Source organism: Chinchilla lanigera, unplaced genomic scaffold (genome assembly GCF_000276665.1).
Source record: "Chinchilla lanigera isolate Chin_1 unplaced genomic scaffold, ChiLan1.0 scaffold00054, whole genome shotgun sequence".
NCBI classification, from domain to species: domain Eukaryota; kingdom Metazoa; phylum Chordata; class Mammalia; order Rodentia; family Chinchillidae; genus Chinchilla; species Chinchilla lanigera.
In genome coordinates this window covers 10,467,085-10,489,065 of record NW_004955455.1, presented here as the reverse complement: position 1 = coordinate 10,489,065, position 21,981 = coordinate 10,467,085, and the positions used below count along the sequence as shown (strand labels likewise).

General features: G+C 44.8%; 1 protein-coding gene across 1 annotated transcript; it reads left to right on the top strand.

Annotated features, from left to right (window-relative positions):
* The first annotated feature begins 7,985 nt into the window (after window positions 1–7,985).
* Ddt (D-dopachrome tautomerase) lies at window positions 7,986–9,657 on the top strand. Its single transcript, XM_005396485.2, has 3 exons — window positions 7,986–8,179; window positions 8,474–8,649; window positions 9,407–9,657. The coding sequence occupies exons 1-3, from the start codon at window positions 8,072–8,074 to the stop codon at window positions 9,477–9,479; spliced, it is 357 nt and encodes a 118-aa protein (XP_005396542.1). The 5' UTR covers window positions 7,986–8,071; the 3' UTR covers window positions 9,480–9,657.
* The last annotated feature ends 12,324 nt before the right edge of the window (window positions 9,658–21,981 follow it).

Genomic DNA, 21,981 nt, shown 5'->3' with positions numbered 1-21,981 from the left:
TTCTCTGTGCTGCCATCATCGGGGGCTTCACTTCCTTGACTTCCACAGGGCTGTCCCCAGAGCCTCCGACACATGTACTCTCTTCTGGCAGCAGGCATGACCCTGAAGCCATGTATGCACCAAGATATTTATAGTAATTTAGACAAAGAAGTGACTTCAGAGGACATCAGTGTCCCATTAAACTCAAACAAAATGGTCCTCCAATTTTACCACATCTAAAATACCTACAGCCAGTCTGACAGGACACGAGATGTGTGACATGGGAATCTGCCATAGGAAGAAACAGTAGCTTCAATTAACTTGTAAAAATATCTTCTGCAAGTTTTCCAGAAGCACATGGCCCTTCCCAAGGCGAACAAGGACCTGGAAGTTTCAGCTCCATTTACCTTCGCTATAAACCCCCTTCTGCTCTGAATGACTGCAGCTCTGCCAGGCTCAAGGTAACCACTAGAGAGTTCAAGGGAATAAAACACGAGCCTTTGAGCATCCCAGGGGCTGGATCACTCAGTTTTGCTAACTTGCTGTTGATATTCAAGCTCCTTCTCTCTTTACCCCACCCCACACACCCTACACACCTCACCCCACCTCCCTTCCCATCACCCTCCCATGAAACAAGAGATTTCTAGGGATCTGTCCCTGTCCCTCCAAATCCCCCCAGAACCCCTCTGCACAGGATGAATATCCTTGGCCCTGAGTCAGGTTGTCTCTGTAAGGTCTGCCCCTGCTCTCTCATATACATGCAGAATTACATGCATTATACACGCTGAACTTTCTGAGGGGTTTTGTGGTTGCTTTGTTGTCCCAGTAAACTGATTTATTGACTAGAAGCATTGTTCTTTCTCCTCCTAGATTAGGACATAGGCAGGCCAGGTTTGGCAGCTGAAGGCAGTAATATACATGGTGTGTGTGTGTGTGTGTGTGTGTGTGTGTGTGTAGATGAGGACGGAAAACACAATGTCAGTGGCAACCAGAGAAGATGGAGTTTGAGAAGGGGGCTGCAAAGCCAGGCCCATTTGCCTCTCACATAATGTCCCTCCCGTTAGGAATGAAAGTGGTTCTGGATCCAGGGGCATCAACAGTCGCAAGGAGTGAACCCTTCAGATCTATTTTTTGAGGGATGTGTGACGTCAGGCCAAGTGAATGGAGTCAGGAAGTCAAATGACAGGCTGATCATCACTTTATCACTTTATGGAAAAAAATTCCTGACATGGTAATGTCCAGATGTACCTAGTAGGAATTTTTCTGTTGGACCTCTTCACTGAGCATTATCTGGCCACTTAGAGAGATTTGGAGGCTATCATAGGTCTATTCCTGCCCTTAGATGAGGACAGAATCCTATGGGAGAGGCAGTGTATGCAGTATGCTGGGGACAGGGATGATGACATAGTGTGACCATCAAGAGCAATCCCCATGACAGATATCATCAGATTGCCTCTTCTGACAAGGAAGGGGTTTAGAGTATGAGAGTTCCCAGGAGAAGAGGTGACCTGGTCCTCAGCCAAGAGAGGACTCAGAGGCCTGATCCCACTCCCTGGGGACCCCAGGGCCTGGTCCGGGTGCTCACATTGCTTGAGTCCCAGGCTGAGCAGGTATGACGGGCTCCACAGATGGAGCCAGGATGATCATAAACAGGATCAGAAGAGCCACACAGCACCTCAGCCAGCCATAGATCGGGGAGCTGGAGCAGTGCAATGGGATCGTCAGCTTTGCAAGAAACCTTTAAAACTGATTCTCTATGTTGTACTTAGGCCCCTGCAGGTCCTGTTATGAAATCATTGACACACAGAAGTGTTCAGAGTCTTTAGACAAAAAGATATATAGACAGAATACTTTAAAGGTGAACATATATCTGGATATTACTATGACAGGAATTTTTTTTTTTCCCCAGAGGTTCCCGGATGTCAGGTTTTTAAGATTTGTAATTTCTTGCTCTCTACTTCCAGGATGTTGTACCATGAGCCGCTTTTCTCTGCTGCACCTGCCTAGGGCTTGTTAGCATGCAGGACTGAGACACTGATTATGGTTGGCTCCTCTGCAGGACCTGGCTGCAGCCTCACAAAGACAAGCTCCCCACCTTGGGATCCACTCAGCGCTAGGAAGCGACTTCCTGGAGGAGGGTGTCAGTTATTTCATCCAGGGTTATTATGAAAAAAATTGCTATCTATTTTGCCTTTCTTGGGTTGTACACAGAAATGCTGTTTGCTGCAGCTTTGCCTGGCTTCCCTTACTTTATTTTTGGCCTACTAGTGGACAGAAGACCAAGCAGCACTGACATCTGTGAACCTAACCTTGGAGGTCCGATAGTTGTGTGTCTACTCTGTCTACACACTCTACTTTGAGTGTGTGATAACAGGAGACTAAATACTGTCTGCTTGGCTTCAAAGTTCTCCAGTCTATTTGATAATGAGTCAACAGTGTTTTTGCTGATGGACTTAGAAGAGGAGCACCAGCAGCACCGTGGGAGAATTGAGACTGAAGCCATGGAAAATGAATGCAGTGGCCATGGAGGAGGAATGGACATATAGTCATTTCATATATATATTCTATAGCCATTTTCATGATACTTTTTCTCAGGAGCTGCATTGACATCTGGATGGCCCCATCATCAGCAATATGGTAGCTGAAATTGTGTACAGCTTGCCAGTCTTTGCTACATTTGCTAGCTTCATAGAAAGGGAAGCAACTTTACAGGAGGTCAGAAGGTTCTTCTCTCCACAGCTAACCATATCACTCACAGGGTCATGCTTGAACTTTATTGTCATCTTGATCTTGAATTTCTTTTACAGAAAAAAAAATGTCTGGATGGGTTACAAAACTGGGACTTTCTGAAACATATCAGGAATATGAGAGCAATCTTAGGAAATGTTCCAGTTTCAGTTTGTAAATTTTCACTCATCCTGCTTTTGCATTGCTTTCTTTAAAGGGAAGTTTGTGGGCTAACCTGGAAAATACACATATTTGTTTAACTTGTGGAGAAATGAAAAGCATGATCCTGGAGGCTGTTTAATAGAACTGACAGCCCAGTTGACCATCATAGTGACTGAAAAACAAATTTTCATAAACATTAGAGAAGCCATTTATCTTGGTTTTTAATTGGTGCAGACACTGAAAATCTTGGGTCAGCACTCAGAAACTGTATGATCTCTGGGACAAGGATCCTGACCTGGAAAGTTTTACACATACCTTCAAAGAAACTTTGTCACAAGAATTTTCAAAGTAGTGTTTCTTTATGTAATGCTAATAAATTTTATGGCAATGTCAATATTAAATGTGACAGTATTAACTACTGATTGATATTAAATATTCAGAACTCAGGATGATTTGTTTTATAAGACCATGAGACAGTTAGCCCAGCTGGCCAGTACAAATGTGTCATCCGCTGGTTAGATTATATGAACAACTTTGTAAGTTGAAATGATCTCCCAATGGTAGGGCATATGATTTCGTGTGCATAGAAGATGTACTTCTTGCTTGGGAAAAGCAGTCAGGGTTACCATGAAATAAGCTCAGATGCAAAGCACCAGCCTGCACAATCCGACTTGGCACAGTGACGTCATACATTGGGCACAGCTCACATTTCTTCCTTCCTCAATGCTGATAAAATAAGGAACAACCTATAATTTGGTTTCTTGGATATGCACATTAATTTTTACGGTTTAAAAGTTTATAGAGCTAGGTTGTAAAATAAAAATTTAACTCAGAAAAAGTTAAAGTTGTTTGTTTTTTTCCAAGTCTAAGTAATATATTTCTTAGGAAAGGATTACTTTCGCATGTTGACAATGCCCTGGCTTTCAGTGTTACCCTGTTTTCCCACCAACTCTTCACTCAAGGGGCTGGGGATTTAGCTCAGCCGCACAGCGCCTGCCTGGCAAGCGCAAGGTCGTGAGTTCGGTTCCTGGTACAGGAAAAAAACAAAAACAAAAACAAAAAAACCAAAAAAACAAAAACTCTTCACTCAAGACTCAGCGCTCCCCTCCAAGGCAATGTTTTGGGGTGCTAGGGATGCGCTCCACCAGTGAACTATATCCCCATGCCCCCGCCCAAGGGCTTATTGTTCTCCTCTTATTAGTAGCCATAGTCTACCATTCTCACGGCTCTCGTGCACACCAGGCTCTCTGCTGCTTTCTAGGACTGAGCATACCGCCCACCTAATGCATTTAAGCTGCAACGTGGCCTAATTGCTTTCTTTTCCCAAGCTCATTGATTCCTATGGGAATCAGCATCCTCGAGTTACACATGAGGTACCTCAGGTACTTCAGGTAAGGCTGAAGGAGGTGACAGTGACACAGCATGTTACGAGGGATGAAGTCAAGATAGGTGGCTGGCTTTGTTCAAATCACATTCCAGTTGGTGACAAAATAACTGCTTCAGGTTCCTAGATTCCTCCTCACACAGCAGCTGCCTCCCTGGGAAGCCAGAAATGCCTGCATTTCTATGGTTTCACTCACAGGCCAGGCCCTCTTAGTTGTACTTAAGCAGGAAAGAGCTAAAAGTGACTCGTCCAAGATCACTCAGCTAGTAAATAATAGGTCAAGGTCCCTGGACTTCAGTGGGGCCAGACAGAATGAGGTAGGACAGACTGGCAGCTGATGAGATCAACATAGCCCTTCTGGCAAATGGGGCAACAAGAATGTGGCAACAGCACCCTGACAGCAACAAGTTGAAATGATCTTTCCAGTCCCTTCTCTCCCACGTGGGTTGGCCTTTCTGGTCTTTTTCTTGCCTTCAGTGCCCTAACCCCTTTAAGTATCTTACTAGGTTTCTATAATAATCACCTGCAGGGGCAGAACAGCAATTATTTTACAAATAACAAAGCTAGGGTCAGGAACTCCAGCCAGTTTCACAAGTTTAGTGTCTCAGGTTTGTTGGGAGCTGCTGGAGCTGGATATTGGTTATATGTGTGAGGGTGGGACAGAGCAGAGTTTGTCTTGGGTTCCATCCCCATACCAGAAAAGAAAAGGAAAGGTCTTCAATCCCTGAACCTTTCCCTTCCTTCCTGGAGCCACATCCTGCTTAGGTCAGGTGCGTAGAGAGCCTCTGCAGTGTGGAACCTGCTGTACCAGTTACCAGCTGTGTGTTTTTAAAGGACTCTAGTCTTTACCTATGAATGCAAGGCATTCTTCAAGATAGTGGACGAAAGGGAGCAGGAGAGGACCCAGGGAGTGGGGAGGGAAGTAGAGCTGAAACAGTAAATTTTGTACAGACTGAGCTTGCGCTTTCACAAAGATGGAGAATGAAGTCATGCCCCCAAAGTAGGAAATTTTACTGAAAATAATAAGAAGAAATAGCTCATGATAGATGTCTATCACGAGAGGATTCCAAACAGAAATCTGAACTGTGCTCGTTGGACTGGATGAATGAATACTCTTGTATGAATAGGCAGAGCCCAGGAAAGGGCTTGTTTCAAAGGAAATAAGTTCAAAAGACAGTGCTTATCTTGTATTTCCAATGTTTCTCCAGGTCAGGTTGAAATCCCGTCTAGGGGAAGAGGAGCTGTTAACTAACTTAGTCTCCTTTCTGCAAGGAAGAGTCCTCTCTCTATTCTTAGCCTAACCTTTTATCCTTTGTTCCTGTGTTTTCTTTTACTTTTCTGAGCTTAACCAGCTGTTTGATTAACCAACTCCTTGAATTAGCTCTTTTATTCTACCCTCTATTTAGGCTGCTCTGCCTGCCTGCCCATAATAACTAAACTAACTACTGCAGGTTTCTGGAGAGCTCTGTGGCAGGGCATCCGGGGAGGCCGGCCCCCTACCTGAGCTGCCACACTGTGGTCTGCTTGACCTGCAAAACACAGCTGGAGCAGAATCCAGAGGAGGAGGCAGGGTGGTGACTGGACAGCAGGGCAGGCACCAAGCCAGAACCCCCCGGGAAGCTCTCTGGGCAGCCTCCTGCTCAGCTAATCCCTTACCCCCACTCCCTGTTGCCTTTGATACTCCCAGCTTGGGTCACCTGCTATGGGGCAGGGGCTGGACACAGGTAGTTTCTGGAGGGAGAACTGGCAGGGCTGATGGTGTCTTTTTAGTACAAGGACCATGCATAGCCCTCTGGCTAGACTAAACCCTGGCTCCACTAAAGCCCCCTGACTGCATATGAATTAACTGGGCACCAGTGTCCTCTTCAAGCTAGCCTGGGCTAAGGGTGAGGTAAGTGGAAGTGAGCCAGACCTGGGAACTCCCAGTAATGAGGGAGATTGGAGGGTTTGGCCCTGGAAGGGAAGAAGTTTTGAATTGCTGGAGGTTGGGTGGCAGAATGAGACAGGTGTTTCTTGCAAAAGCAAGGTCAAACTGAGACCTGGGAATAGAGTGCCTGAGGTCTGGGGTGTAAAAGTTCAGCCAGCCTTGTCAGAAGGGCCTGTGTCCCTACCTGGGACAGGAAGATGAATGAGTGGGGGGAAACCTACAGCTTGGGGAGGAGACGGGAGTGTCTAACACAAGGTTGGATTGGCCTGGTGTGGCAGGTAGATTACTGCTCCAGGGAATCACCATACCCCCAAATTCAAACTGAGGTTCTGCGTGGCCCAGGCTTCAAGAGTATGGGCACAGGCAGATGGGCCACTGGTGGGGTCAGCATCTGTGATCCACGGTCTCTTTCTCGACACCTGAGTGAATGAGTCCCTGTCCCGGCAGCACATGGCCCTGAGGAGTTGCTGCAGCTGGCAGAAGGTGAGCCAGAGGAGGTAGGAACACCTTGTGGAGAGCACCAAGAATGGTGCTTTCCATTTTAAGCATTCTGTTCAGACCTGGGACCTTGGAATCTTAGAACACCAAGTCCTGGGAATGCCAGAGACTGCCGGTCATAATGTTTATGAACACGCACTTTAGCTACACCCAGTGGATTCACACAAGTCCCACTTGAGCAATTTGGGGTACAGTTGAGAGGCAGGAGGTGGGAATAGGATGGTTGCTGCACCGGGGAGGGCTCTGCGTTGAGGTATGAATCTTGAGGAAGCCTTTAAGCCAGAAAGAAGTAGACAGGGATGAGGAAAAATCCAAAGAATTGATGATGGAATGAGGGTGTGGTAAAAGATGGGCTTTCGGCACACTCTTTTTCTTCTTCCCTCTCCCCTGTCTCCATGCTCCCCGAGGTGAGCACTCATCACAGATGGGAGCTGACCAGGTGAACAGCTGCCTGATCAGGAATGGCCTCAGTCCCCTAGGTCTTTCACCTCTCTCTCTGATGCCACTGTCTCCCACAGGTCGGGTACCAGGCTGGTTCATGACCCATCTTGCTGGGAGGGAAGTCCCCACTTATTTCTTGGTCCTCCAGGTGTTGCCGAGCAGTATGCTCTCCCACGTTCACTCCTAACCCTAACCACTGTCTTCATGCTCAACTCTGGGTCCCAAACTTGCCAACTCCAGGACTGTCACAACCCACTTGTCTTGTGTCTTAGCCTCTTTGTGAGTCTTCTAATAAACTGCTAACAGGACGAGTAATGATAGACTGTTGGCTCAGTCTCCTTCCCATTGAGGCGCTTTTAATATGCACACTTAGAAAGCTCTATGTGTAAGTGAATAGATAACCTTGTTCTACATAACCCTGTCACTCCCTGGAGGACAGTGTGTCACCACTCACACAACAGGTTACAAGGGCAGGTGTCTCGGGAACCAGATAGGGATATCATAGCCCTAGGGACTAAATATTATTTAACCAGCATAGCCATGGTTATTAGGGTCAAGCCTATGAGAAGCCCTACAGATGCGGAAGTTCAGACATCCATGTGAATACGGATTAGGCACAGGCTGGCTCTGAGCCTGAAATGCAGAGGTAAAAACAACCCTGCTCCCACGGCTGGAGCAGGGTACACAGCACCTCCGCTCTTGCAGCATCCGGTTGGGGTTGGCCTTACAGCAGGAGGGCTGGGAGGTAGGACTTCCGCAAATCAGAGCCAGTGCGCCGACGTCAGAGACGGGGGTGGGAGCCCTGGTGACCAATGGGAGAGAGTCGATTCTGCCCATCCAATGAATACCCTGGTTGCCGTGGCGCCCCGCCCACGAGTCCATTCCGCCACCCTTGGGTACACTGACCGGTGAGTTCTTTCTCTGCTGAGACTGCTCCGCCTTCCCACAGGACAATGCCCTTCATCGAACTGGACACGAACCTAGCCGCCAGCCGCCTGCCCGCCGGGCTGGAGAAGCGGCTGTGCGCGGCCGCCGCCACCATCCTGAACAAACCCGAGGACGTGAGCGAGGCCGGGGGTGTCCTGGGCGAGGGGAGGTTTGGGGGCCCCGGGTCCGGCTCTGTGCACGCCCCGCCTCCGCACAGCGACCCAGACTCTGCTCAGCGACCGCCAGCTCGCCCACCAGCGTGCCCTTCCGTGCCCCACGAAGCTGCGGGCCTGCCGTGCGCTACTGCCCCGCTAGCGCTCCTCTGCCTTGACCCCATGTGACTTGAAAGGACCCTGGCCCTTCGCGCCCCCGCGTCCCCAGCCCTACTCGGTGCAGCCCCAGCTTTGAAACTTTTGTGTCCCTCTCAGAGAGTGACCGTTACTGTGCGGCCTGGCTTGACCATGTTGCTGGGCGGATCCACAGAGCCCTGCGCCCGGCTGCTCGTCTCTTCCATCGGAGTGGTGGACACCGCGGAGAAGAACCGCGGACACAGCGCGGGCTTCTTCGAGTTCCTCACCAAGGAGCTGGCCTTGGGCCAGGACCGGTGTGTAGGGGTAGTCAAAGGACCTATCTGTGACAACTGCGAGCAGAGGCAGTGACCCTCTGCCAGGGACACCAGTGTAAGGTCAGGGGGGAAAAAACCTCACCCTGCCCCAGGAGGATACAGCAGAGTCTTCCAGGAAGCCTGTGCACTCCTTAGGCCCCATGGTGATTGCTTTGCGTTCCAGTGGGTCCAAGATTGTTAAATTCCGGGCACAGCAGCCATCCCTGTGACACCTGGGCAAGGTGTTTTGGACCTCACTGGGAAGGAGCCCTTTAGATAAGGCCTCAGGGACTCTTTGCAGGACGTGATCATGGTGGCCTGCACCTGCCTTGGCACCTGGCCGGTTAGGAGGGTGTCATTACCTTGGGGAGGCCAGGGAGTCTGATTTTCACAGAGAACATTTCCATGCTGCTGAAAGGCAACCATGTCTCCAGACCATGACCTTTGGAACCAAGTAAGGCCAGAAGGAAGGGGCCATGTATACAGCGTACAGCTTTGGCTTGGATGTCTAGACACGTGGGTACAACTGAACCATTTCCAGTTTGCACCCCCTCTGTCTCCACCTGCAGACTGCATGTGACAGTACTACTGTCTTGTCCGAGCCAGGGAAGAATTTAACTGGGATGAGCCTGGGCAGCAAAATACCCAAGGGCTGGTGTGGGCTGGCCTGAGAGCCCATGGTGAGAGTATGTGACAGAAGTCTTACAAGGTGAAGAGTTTGCCAAGCGGCTGACATCTTTTTCTCTGTTTCCTGAAGGATCGTTATCTGCTTTTATCCCATGGAGCCCTGGCAGATTGGAAAGAAAGGAACTGTCATGACATTTTTATGATTGGCACTAAGGATCCAGGGCATCTCTGTAAGCTGGCTGCCTCTTCCCGAGAAGCCTCCTGGCAGAGTCAGGGCTTGGTGGATACCGGCTTCTGGCTCCCTGCTGCAGCTGTTTGTGACCTTGGAGTTGTCCTCATCTCTATCCTCATCCCAAATAAATGAAGAGAACTTTATTGTTAGACATGAGTTACTTACCTCGCTGCTACTTCCTGTCACCCTGGGCATCTGGGCAGGGGCGGCAGGTTTGGTTTATGAGGAGGGGACCTTAGGGAAATGGAGGTGGCATATTTCCTGTTTAGAGCTGCTGTCTGATACATCTGTAGCACTGAAGTCTTGGGGAGGAGAGCGCAGCCTGGTGCTTCTGCCTTCTGTACCCATGTGTAGGCCACTGGGGACATGGGGGCAGCTAGTCTGGCCTGAAACTTCCTGCATATTCACCTGATACTCCGAGCATCCTGACTCAGCCTGAGCCCTTCCATCTGCAGACTCCTGTGCTGGCCAGGAGAACTGGGCTAGCTGGGCTTCCCAGAACTTCCCTGGACTTCACTTTGCACCTTGACTCTTCCTGAGAATTCACTGGAACTGAGTAGTTTGCAAAACCCATGCCAGACATCAAAAATGCAGTGTTTGCCAACATACCAAGAGTAGAGATGAAAAGTCTGCCACCAGGAACTAAACAAATACCCTCTTCTACATCTGTGTACTGTATCGTGCCTTTGCATTTCCCAGTGTGCATGGGTGGGATTGGGGAGGCGCAAAGGAAGTCTCCACCTCGGTAGCTTTTCTGATATCCCATATAAATTTTACAGCTTATAACCTCACCAGATACTGACGGGTGTTGTTTCCCTGCACAAGGATTGGTGATCCTTGTATTTAGCACACCTTTGAAATAGTGCAATCAGAGTTTCACCAGTGCAGTCCACACAGTTAACAAAGTTAGTTTCTGATGGAATACCTGTACCTGCTAGAATTGTACATCTCCACTGCTGAGGCCTGGCCTTAAAAGCAAGAACTTGGAGCCTCTTGGCTGGCGGCCCATCCCAACTGTTTCTGCACTCACTCCTGCCAGGGTGTTTCGTGAGTGTCCTGTTCCCAGCGTGGACTGTTTGTGGGTCGAATGTGAATGAATATTTGTAGTGCCTGAGGATGGGACTGATGCTGAACAATCAGCAGGATCCGTAAGGCAACACTTCCCCTATATTAAATCTATCCACCATCACACTATCATCTGCTGGCTTGGTGAACAGACCCCTCCCCCACTTCCAATACTGTCCCCCAGCAGCGGCCCTGAGCTTTGCCTTCTGGTAAAACGGCACTGCCCAAACCTCTCGCATGATCCGTCCTGTGTGTCACCTTTGAACCCTTGTTACAAAGCTTCCAGTGGCTGTGATTGCTTCTCCCTTTTATCAAAGGCTTCCCTCAAATCCATTGCTGTAGATAGAACTCAGGCATGGGGGCAATTCTGACACCATCTCTTTCTGCTCTGTCCTGTCTTCTGTGCCCCCCCCATATTTTTCTCAAAGTCAAGGTTGAAGACAGTAATTTGTGTGCCTCCTGTCAACAAAGCTTTTTTGTACTGAACTATTTCAAAGAGTTATTCAGCCTCATTTAACTATGTTGTTTAATATTTTATTTATTAATTTTTTATTTTTTATTTTTATTTTTTGATTTTTCTCCTTTCCCGGGAATTGAACTCAAGACCTTGTGCTTGCCAGGCAGGTGCTGTGCTGCTGAGCTAAATACCCAGCCCCTTATTTATTAATTTCTAAAGACAGGTTCTCACTGTGTAGTTCAGTATGCCCTTGAGCTCATTATGTAGCCCAGGGTGACTTCAAACTTGCAGACTTTCCCTGGAATCCTCCCCAGATAGGCATGTCATTATTTCAGGTTTTAAAATATTTTAAGACTATTTTTTGCTGGTGTGAGGGCCTATGCATGTGACCTAGCTATGGAGAGGCTGAAGCAGGATGATCTCAAGCTCTAGCCCAGCCAAAATAACTATGAGAGACCCAAAAGGCTAAAGACATAGCTCAGGGGTCTCGGGCCCCTCTGTTCAATTCCTAACACTCCCAAAATTATTTCTTTAATTAAAAAAAATGGGTTACTTTTAAATAAGGTAACAAAGAAGGCAATAACGTTCATTCTTGTTTAAATCATCTTATGGGACTCAAGCAGCTATGAATTTAACCACAGGGTGGAAGTCCTTACCTAAAATGCTTAATAAGAAGCCCTTAACTCTGGCAACCGCTTTTCAGTGCGAATTCTGGACCCCTCCCCATTCATTTATGGGGTCTTGTTATTGTTTCGATCGTTTGTGTCCGTTGGGCCTCAACTCTTTTGGGGAGGAGGTGAGATACAGGTGATTGAGTGAACAAGAAAGCTCTTCTGCCCTTGGTTCCATCCGAGTGTTCCCCAAATTTCCTCCCCTTTCAGAGCACTTGTCCCACAGCATAACGAGAACACACAGCCGCTCACTCAGCGACTGCTCAGGGCCAAGCGGCTGCCAACTACAAGAAGTCAGACCAGAGCTGGCACACAGCCTTGGAGCGCTGTGACCCTGAGCAAGGGTCGGGACTAGCCAGCTTCACTCTTAAGGGGCGCCCCCTGCAGGGCCAGTGAGCCACCCAGAGGGCAAGAGGTGCGTGTGTCCATGCTGATTGGCTGGCTGGCTTGGCACTGAGCCAATGGAAATGCACTTTGTTTCCTTCAGGCTGGTAGCCTGCGGGTGCTGGGTCCTAGAGTTTGAGGGGTTGCTTTGGTCACGCTGGGTGAGTACCTGGGCTGAACCAGAGGGTAGCTCAGGAGTGGAGGCGCAGCTCATGTGTGCCAGTGGCTCCTAAGAGCCTGTGGGAGGGAGGCTGAGTTACATGAGGACGCCAGAGGCTTTCCCCGCATCCCCAGTGCCAATCTGGGAAACAGAGTCCAAAAGCCACGGTTTTATCACAGCCCTTCCGGGTCTGTCCTGGCTCCTGTCGCTGTCCTGGTGAGCTTAGGCGACTCCAACGAAGAATCTTGACCATTCTGCTGTACTGTTTCCCAGAAGGATATGGATCCTGGTTAGATAGACTTCACCTGACAATCCCAAGTGACTGTGTTCAGTAACTTATGGGCCACTCAGGGACCTGGGTTATTGCAGGTCATAATTCTGGATTTTATGGGGATAAGAACCCTTATATGTGATTCAGTACTATCATTAAAATATATCTTTAGAATGATCTTGTTCAGGGATTGGCACATCTTTGTAGATACATTATTATCGTGGGTTTTTTGTTTTGTTTTGTTTTGTTTGTCCTTTTGAGACAGGGTGTCCCTATGCAGTTCATACTGGCCTTGAGCTCACTTTGTAGCCCAGGCTGATCTCGAACTCTTAACGATCCTGCTACCTCAGCCTCTTGAGTGCTGGGATTACAGGCGTGCACCACCACTCCTGGCTTATAGTGTGTTCTTAATAAGCATAGCAATACCTTTAGTAGTAGCATCCACTTTGGAGGCCATACTCTGCTTACCTCTGGTATTGTGTATAAGCTGAAGTCAATACATAAGATAGTGACTGTTCTGATAAAATTCTATTATGGATTCTGAAATTTGCATTTCGTATAAACTTTCATTTTCATATGTCACAAATTCTTTTCTCACTGAAAATGTAAAAGCCATTCTTTGCTCCTGGGTCTCACCAAAGCAGTGGGAATAGTTAGTGGCAGAATCTTTGTCTAGTTCAGGACTTCACACAGTAGAGGAAACTGAGACCTGGATAGGGGTATCTGGGCCAAATCAGTCTCACAGGCAAGTTTTGCCAGGACTGTGCTTAGTTAAGCCTAGTTCTGGATTCCTGGGCTTGAGAGCTGGCCAGCAAACACCAGCACTTTTCACACAGTGGACAAGTGTGCCCAGGTATCAAAAGCGCTGTTCTTTACCATGTGAGATTTGGTGGTGCTCAGCTCCCTCTGTGTTTCTAAATTTCTTGGTAGAGGGAATACGTTTGTGATCTTCTTGGCAGAAAGGAAGAGTCTGAAGCAGTGGTCACGAGTTGTGGTGCCTGAGGCCCTAGTCAGTGGGCTGTGTTTGTGAGGAAACAGGCCTGGAGAGTGGGGGTAGGGCAGGGCAAGGGTGCAGAGGCCAATGTGTGAATTCTTTCTCTACCACCCAGTACCTGTGTGACTGGGGGCACCTCCAGGTTTGTATCACTGTAGTGGGAGCAATCAGAAAGGGTGGTTGTGAAAATTAATCAAGTTGGTATGGATACAAGCATGCAGGCAGCCTAACCCCTAGTATTAATCATAATAGCTCTGTCATTATTTCTATATTACTGTCTGTGGGCATCTCTAATATGCCAGACACATAATCATAATGGATGACCTGAATCCCCAATTTTTACAAATAAATCAACTAAACAAAAGTTAACAAAGAAGTGAGAGCTGAATCACACCTTTGAACAAATGAACTTAGTAGGTATCTACAGAGTGTTCCACTCTAGTCCAACAAAATATACCTTTTTAGTAGCATGCAGAAATTGCTCTAGCATAGACCAGCTACTAGTCCGTAAAGCCTGCTTGCACAAATATAAAAGAATCAAAATATCTCCTTGTATACTATACGATCATAGTGCACTCAAACTAGATATCAATCACAAAATAAATCAGAAATTTTACAAACGCCTGGATATTAAATAATAATATACTCTTGCCACTCAGTGAGTCACATAATCAAGGAAGAAATACAACAATTCCTAGAATCAAATGATAATGCTACTTGTTGTGGTTCATATCTGGATGTGCTCCCAAAGCCTCCTGTGGTTATGGGAGGTAGGTTTTTCAGAGGTAGCTGAATCTGTGATTGATTCATTATCCAAAGCTGCAATTAAGGGTGTGTTGCTACATCTGCCCTAGGGCAAGTATCCTACATGCAATATAAGGGACAGAAATGTTTGTGTCTGTCTGCCTGTCTCTCTCTCTTTCTCTTGCTTATTGCTTTTGCTGTCTTCTGCCACTGCAGTGAACTGTTGCCTGACTGCCATGTGCCACCCTGCCTTGGAACCAGCCAATTATGAACTGAAACCTCTACAAACTGTGAGCTAAATAAAACTTTTCTTGCTTAACTTTGGGCATTGGGTATTTTGTCTCAGCAACAAGTAACTAAGACATGTGAAACATAACAACTGATGGGACACAATGAAAGCAACCCTAAAAGAGAAAGTTATTGCTGTGAAGGATCACGCTGGAAAAACAGCAAGCCCACGTAACCTAATGATGTACATAAAAAACTAGAACAAGAACATTCCAAATCCAAAATTAGTACAAAGAGGGAAATCATAAAGCTCAGAGCAGAAATTAAGGAAGTTGAATATAAAAAGTAATTCAAAGAATCCATGAAGCAAAGACCTGGTTCTCTGAAAGAATAAACAAAATGAAAAATCTCTTATCCAAGCTCACCAAAGGAAAGAAAAGACTCACATCAACACAATTAGAGTTGAAAAACTTGAAATCACAAAGGACATTACTGAAATCCAATAATCATTAGTAAAATCCAAAGATAATTAGAAAAATTGTATTTCAACAAATTGGAGAATCCTGAAGAAATGGACACATTCTTGGATACATAGGAGTTATCAGCACTGAACCAAGAAAATATAAAAACTCTGAGCAATCCAATTACAGACAATGAAATTGAGGCAGCAATAAAAAACCTACCAAAGGTCTGATGGATTCACTACTAAATTCTACAAGAACTTCAGAGAAGTTCTAACACTAGTATGCCTCAGATTCTTTGATGAAATTGAAGGGGAAGAAGTTTTCCAAACTCATTTTTAGAGGATAAAATTACCCTGATTCCAAAATCAGGCAAGCACCCAACTAAAAAAGAAAACTACAGTTCAATCTCTTGAATGAACACAGGAGCAAAAATCTTCAACAGGATACTGGCAAATAGAATGTCAAAAAAAATCATCAAAAGATCATACATTATGACTAAGTAGGTTTTATCCCAGGGATGCAAGGATGGTTCAACATAAAAATACATCACATAAACAGAAGCAAGGGGGAAAAAATCACATGATCATATGAATAGATGCAGAAAAAGATTTTGACAAAAATCAAATATCCATTCATGATATAACCCCTGAAGAAAATAGGCAAAGACTTTATCTCAGTCTGATAAAGCTATTCATGACAAACTTATTGTCAGCATTATATTAAGTTGGGAAAAGCTGAAAGTTTTCCCTGTAAAAATCAAGAACATTGCCAAGCATGGTGGCAGTTTGTAATGCTAGCACTCAGGAGGCTAGATAGAAATATCACCATTAGTTTGAGGCCAGCCTGGGCTCTAGAGTAAATTCAAGGCCAACCTGAACTGTATAGCAAAACTCTATCCTAATAAATAAAGTAAAACTGAGAACATGACAAAGATATCCACTATCATCCTCCTGTTCAGTATAGTACTTGAAACATTAGCCACAGCAATCAGGGAAGAGAAGAAATAAAAGGGATATGTAAAGGAAAGAGAGAAGTCAAATTATCATTGTTCACAGATGACATGATCCTCTATACAGAAGAGCCAAAACCTTCCGCAAAAGACTCCTAGAATTAATAACCACATAGAGCAATGTACCAGGATGCAAAATCAGCTCACAAAAATCCATAGCATTCCTGCACACCAACAGCGAACCCACTAAGAAACAAATTAGAAAATAATACTTTTCCTAATAGCATCAAGAACAATTAAACATTTAGTAATTAATCTCACCATGGAAGAGAAAGACCTCTACAACAAAAACTATACTATAAGAAAGGAGAGAAAAGACATCAGAAAATGGGAAGCTACCTCCTGTTTCTTGAATATGTGAATCAAAATGGCCATAATCCCAAAATTGATATATAGACTTAATGCAATCTCTGTCAAAATACAAGTATTTCTCACAGAACTAGAGAAAACAATCCTAAAATTCATATGGAGTCAGAAGAGATACAAAATAGCAAAAGCAATCCTGAGTCGCAAGAGCAAAGCAAGAGGCATCACAATCTCTAATTTCAAATTATATTATAAAGATGCAGTGATAAAAACAACATGGTACTGGTATAAAAACATACATGGATCAATGCAATGGAAAATAGGATGCAGAAACTATCCCAAGTACATTCAACTATTTGATCTTTGGCAAGGGGTCCAAAAACACAAGTTGAAGGAAAGATAGCCTCTTTAGCAAATGGTCCTGGGAAAACTGGCTATTCACATGCAGAAGAAAAAAAGCTAGATTCATAAATATTAAATGTCAATAAATATTGAAATACTATACAATAAATATTGAAATACTATCTAAATATTAAAACAGAAACAAGTAACCTGCTAGAAGATGAAATAGGTCTTGGTAGGAACAGAAGTCCACTTGCTCAAGAAGTAACCTCAAGAATCAAGAAATGGGATCAAATTAAAAAGCTTCTGCACAGCAAATGGAATAACCAACAGAGTGAAGAGACAGTCTACAGAATGGGAAAAAAATTGCCAGCTACACCATGGATGGAGGATTATTGTCTAGAATATATAAAAACTCAAAAAGTTAGACTCCCAAAATGAAAGAACCAGTAAAAAAATGGACATCTGAAATGAATAGACACTTCCTAGAAGAAGTACAAGTGGCCAAAAATACATAAAAAAATGTTCAGCATCTTTGACCATTAGAGAAATGCAAATTCAAACAATACTAAGATTCTGTCTTACTTCAGAAAGAATGGCTACCATCAAGAAATCAAATAATAACAAATACTGGTGAGCCTGTAGGGAAAAAAAGAAATCCTTCTATGGTGTTGGTGGGAATATGCACTAGTACAGTCATTATGGATATCAATATGGAGATTCCTCAAAAAAAAATTTCCACTTGACCTAACTACAGTGGTACCTGAGTTCATGGGTTTAATTTGTTCTGCAATTCTGGTGAAGGTGGCCATGCTCGTGTTTGTGCAAGGAACATGACCGCAGTTATGTTTGCCACCCAATGCAGAGTTTGTGAGTGGAAGCACAATTCTGCCAAATGCTTCTGTGAACTGAATGGTTCACAAGCAGAAGCACTCATGGTACTACTACCGTATTCCCCTTCTAGGTATCTAACCAAGGTACTACTACTGTATTCCCCTTCTAGGTATCTAACCAAGGTACTACTACCGTATTCCCCTTCTAGGTATCTAACCAAGGTACTACTACCGTATTCCCCTTCTAGGTATCTTCCCAAAAGAGTTAAAGACATCATACTTCAGTTATGCACCCATACTCATGTTCATAGCAACACAATTCACAATAGGTAAATTGTGCAGGTAGCCTGTGTCCATCAACAGATGAATGGTGAAGAAAATTTGCAACCAATGGGGAGCTACTGTGCTACAAAGGGCAATACATTTCACTCATTTGTAGGAAAATAGCTGCACCTTGAGCCCACAATTTAAGTGAAGTAAATCAAACACACAAACTTAAATACTGCTTGTTTTCTCTTATATGAGAAACCCATAGTATGAATAAAAGAGCAAGATGAAAGGTGGATAATAGTAAACAGGAGACCAAGAGATGGAGGAGTGAGGGAAGGGTGAAGCTAAGGGGACATTAAAAATTAAGATGTGTAATGTACAGCGATACATGCGCACCCATGTTTAGCAGCACAATTTGTAATAGCTAACTCTTGGAAACAACCCAAATGCCCATCAACTGAGGAATGGATAAAGAAGATGTGGTATTTTTATACAATGGAGTATTACTCAGCTATAAAGAAGAATAAATTTGAGGCTTTTAGAGGTAAATGGATGCAACTAGAGACTATACTCACAAGTGAAATAAGTCAGACTTGCATGTGCAAACATTGCATTGTCTCCCTAGTGTAAGAATCTGGAAGAGTAAATAAGATGCAAAAGGTACAATAGATATTGTGAAAGGGAAAGAAACTGCTCAAAAGGAAAGAACAGCTGGGATGGGGGAAAGAAAAAAAGAATGAAGGTAAAAGAAAAAAAATATATATATACAAGATAGCCAATATAATTATACTACTAATTCCTATTAGTTCATTGAAAAGAATGGTTTGTGCTTATATTGTTTGATCAATTTTGCATGCCTATATCTTATAATCTGAGCAACTACTTTGAAGATAACAATATCAGTATAATAACCATTATTAATACCCTATTATCTTGTTTTGAAATTCTGTATCTTTTTATTGTTTTTTCTCTTTAAAGTAAAAAGTGTAGTGTATATGTACCAACTCCCCACAATGTGTGTAATTGCTATGTATTGCAAATGTGCTAATACATTTTAAAAAGGTGGACTAAATATAAAACATTATTGAGATAATTTATATTCCCTTTTTTCATGCCAATGTTAGAAACCTGGTGTGTATTTTACACTTACACAACATTTCAGTTCAGTCTGGCCACATTTGCAGTGCATAAGAGCCACCCATGGCCGTTGCCATCAGAGTGGATAGAGTGGTCCTGGAGAAATGGATGCTTGATTGTAGATTTTTTTTAGTGCTGGGGATTGAGTCCAGTGCCTTATGCATGGTAGGCAAGGGCTCTTGGTTATAGATTTGCAGGGCTTCCACAAAAAATCTAGATTCTTTTGGTGGTAAAATAAGAAACATCATAGCTGCCTTCTTTTGGCTTTGACTTGTGTCTCTGCTACCCAGACTCTTCCAGGTTCCAGGTGACCAGTTCACCAACCCAAGAGCACCAGCCTTCTCCTACCATAGCCAAGTCCCAGCTGAAAGTGGCTTCTAGCTGCTTTGGCCAAGGGCTTTGCTGGAGGCTGACCCAGGTCAGCTGGCTCTGTAGCCCATCTGGATGCATGTGGACCTCTGAGCCCAGCCTTGGTCCAGAGACCCCTGTGGATCAGAAATATCCCTGCAGAGATTCCTGCAGCAAGTCCTGCAAGGCAACAGGATGGTGAATCCTTGGCTAGCTTTGAACCCCAACTCAGCCATTCTCAGCTGGGAATATTTGCCTGCCATTCTGTAAAATTAAGGTCTTCTTCATGGGGTTGGCAAAAGGGTCAAAGCTGGAGCTACAAGAATCACTGTGAGCACTTGAACACTTTCCTCACATCAGATATCAAGTAAGCGTGTTATCTAGAGCTGATATCTTTATCCCCATGCTACAAATAAAACAACTTGCCCAGCATCACATAACTAGGGAGTGATGGATGCAATAACCATTGCTCATATGAACAGAGGCATGGGTCCTCCTTTCTTTCCTACCCTCTGCCAAATCCCATCTCTACAAAAACCACCAGGTCAGAGGAGGCTCTTGTGGGCCAGAATGTGAGGGAGCCCTGGGCCTCCCAAGGATGACCAGCAGTGAGGTGCAGGGGTGGACAGTGGGTCTTTCAGAAAGAAAGCTGATGCAGGCAAGGATGGTCTTCCTAGAGTTAGGGACAGGCTGTAGAGTTGGGGGTGTCCACAAAAGCTAAACATCTCCCCACCCATGCATCTGTAATTCCACTTCTGGGTATGTACCTAAGAGAAATAAGCACTTATATCTACCTCAAGATTTGAGCCAGAATGTTCCTGGCAGCTCTACTCATCAGGGTCTCAAATGGGAAAAGCTAGCCACATGTCCTTCAAAGACAGAGTGGAATTTGGGTATGGTAGCATATGTTTATAATTCTACCATTCTGGGAGGCTGAGGCAGGGATTGCAAGTTTGAGCCCAACCTGGGCAGCTTAACAGATTTAGAAGGACCCTGTCTCGAAATAAAAAATAGGGTTACTGGAAGGGATGTAACTCTGTGCAAAGGTCCTGAATTGAATCCCGACTACCACCAAAAATAAAAAGTGAAAAAGGAGCATGGGTAAAGATCAAATGGAAAAGACAAGAATTGTTGATACACTCAAGAGCATCATTATCTCTCACAGACATAACACAGCAAAGGAAACCAGACATTAAAGGAAAGATGGCACATGGCTCCATTCCTATGACATTCAAGGCCAGGCAGGTTAATCTCAGTGAGGTGGGCATTGGTGTTCCAGACAATGCAAAGGAGTTTTCTAAGGGATGAGCATGTTCTATAGCTGTACCTTCAGTATGTCTACACGGCATGTGTAAAAATTTATTGCTTTTTTAAAAAAAATTTACTCTTTATAATCTATACCTTAGTAAAAATTTTTCAATCATCCCTTCCCCAAAAGATGTATGGTTTAACTGTAAATGAAGTACTATCTGAACAGAAACGGGCACTAACTGAACACAAATGAAGTAGGATGTGAACATAAATGAAGATTTGGAACTTTGCAATGAATGAAACACTGTTGTACAATGGAACAGGAAATAAATGAGGGACCACAAATTCTATTAGCAATGCCAACCTCTCTCCGATGGGCCTGGGCCATGGGGAAGATTGAGCCTCTAGGGCAGTGATGGCAAACCTTTCAGAGCTTTCAGTGATACAAAGTAGCAGAGTATGTGCCGTAGGTTCACCACTGCTATAGGACATCAAGCAGGCCATTATTAATGTCATTCATTCTCTGGATGATCATTTATTCTATTGGCATCGTTTCTTATTTTTTCTCTCTGTTTAGCATACTAGTTTCCTATGATTTCAGTAATTACCACAAACTTACTGGCTTAACACAATACTATTTTAGTATAGTTCTGGTGGTCAGAAGTCTCAAAGTGCCACAAAGCTAATTCTTGCTGAAAGCTTCAACAGAATTCATTTCTTGGCCTTTTCAGCTTCTAGAAGCTGCCTATATTCCTTGGCTCCTGGCCCCCTCTTCATATCACTCCACCTCTTGGGTCCATGATCACATATCCTACGACTGATTCTGATATCCTGCTTCCATCTCCTAAGGACTTTTCAATGACCTTGGACCCATTTGGATAATCCAGGATAATCTCCCATCTCAATGTCTTAATTTAATCAAAGCCCCTCTTACCACATGGAAGGTACCATATCCACAGGCTCCAGGGATTAGAACATGGGCTGTTCTGGCAGGATGGGGACCATAATTCACCTAACCACACTTAGAGAGAAGAATGGCAGATACTTTGAAGGGCCCAGGTCTGAGACTGATCAGATATGCCCAGGGTTAGATAACTGAGCTACCACTTATTAACTTCATGTCTGCGGAGGAGGGGATCTGATGTCTGTTTCCATGTCACACTGGGGTAGCTGTGCTTCCTCTGGGTTGCTGGAAGGAAGACGTGAAGAATTAGGATTAGTCTGTATCCCAAGCATAGACTGTAGCAAATCCTTCTTCCTTGGGATGAAAAAGGGTGTCAGAGTCTGAAGTGTGGGAAATAACCCCACTTACACACTTCCTTCCTATAGTGCGCCCCAAAAACAGGTGTCCAAAGGGATTGTCAACCCTGCCATATGACAGTGGGGCATGCTTTGGGATGTATTATTGTTATGATGTCATCATCATGGGTTTTGCTTTAGCGGGGTGGGGGGTTGTCTTTACAGAACCTGAGGTTAGAAGTAGCAGAGGGTGGTGGGCTTTGGCCACATGCTGTGTGATGATGTGTTACTTTGCCTCTC

Bases quoted from the DNA above. Each gene is read 5' to 3' on its own strand.
- Ddt (XM_005396485.2), top strand. From the start codon at position 8,072: ATGCCCTTCATCGAACTGGACACGAACCTAGCCGCCAGCCGCCTGCCC. The intron at 8,180-8,473 runs GTGAGCGAGGCC...TGTCCCTCTCAG, and splicing joins TCCTGAACAAACCCGAGGAC to AGAGTGACCGTTACTGTGCG. The intron at 8,650-9,406 runs GTGTGTAGGGGT...TGTTTCCTGAAG, and splicing joins CTGGCCTTGGGCCAGGACCG to GATCGTTATCTGCTTTTATC.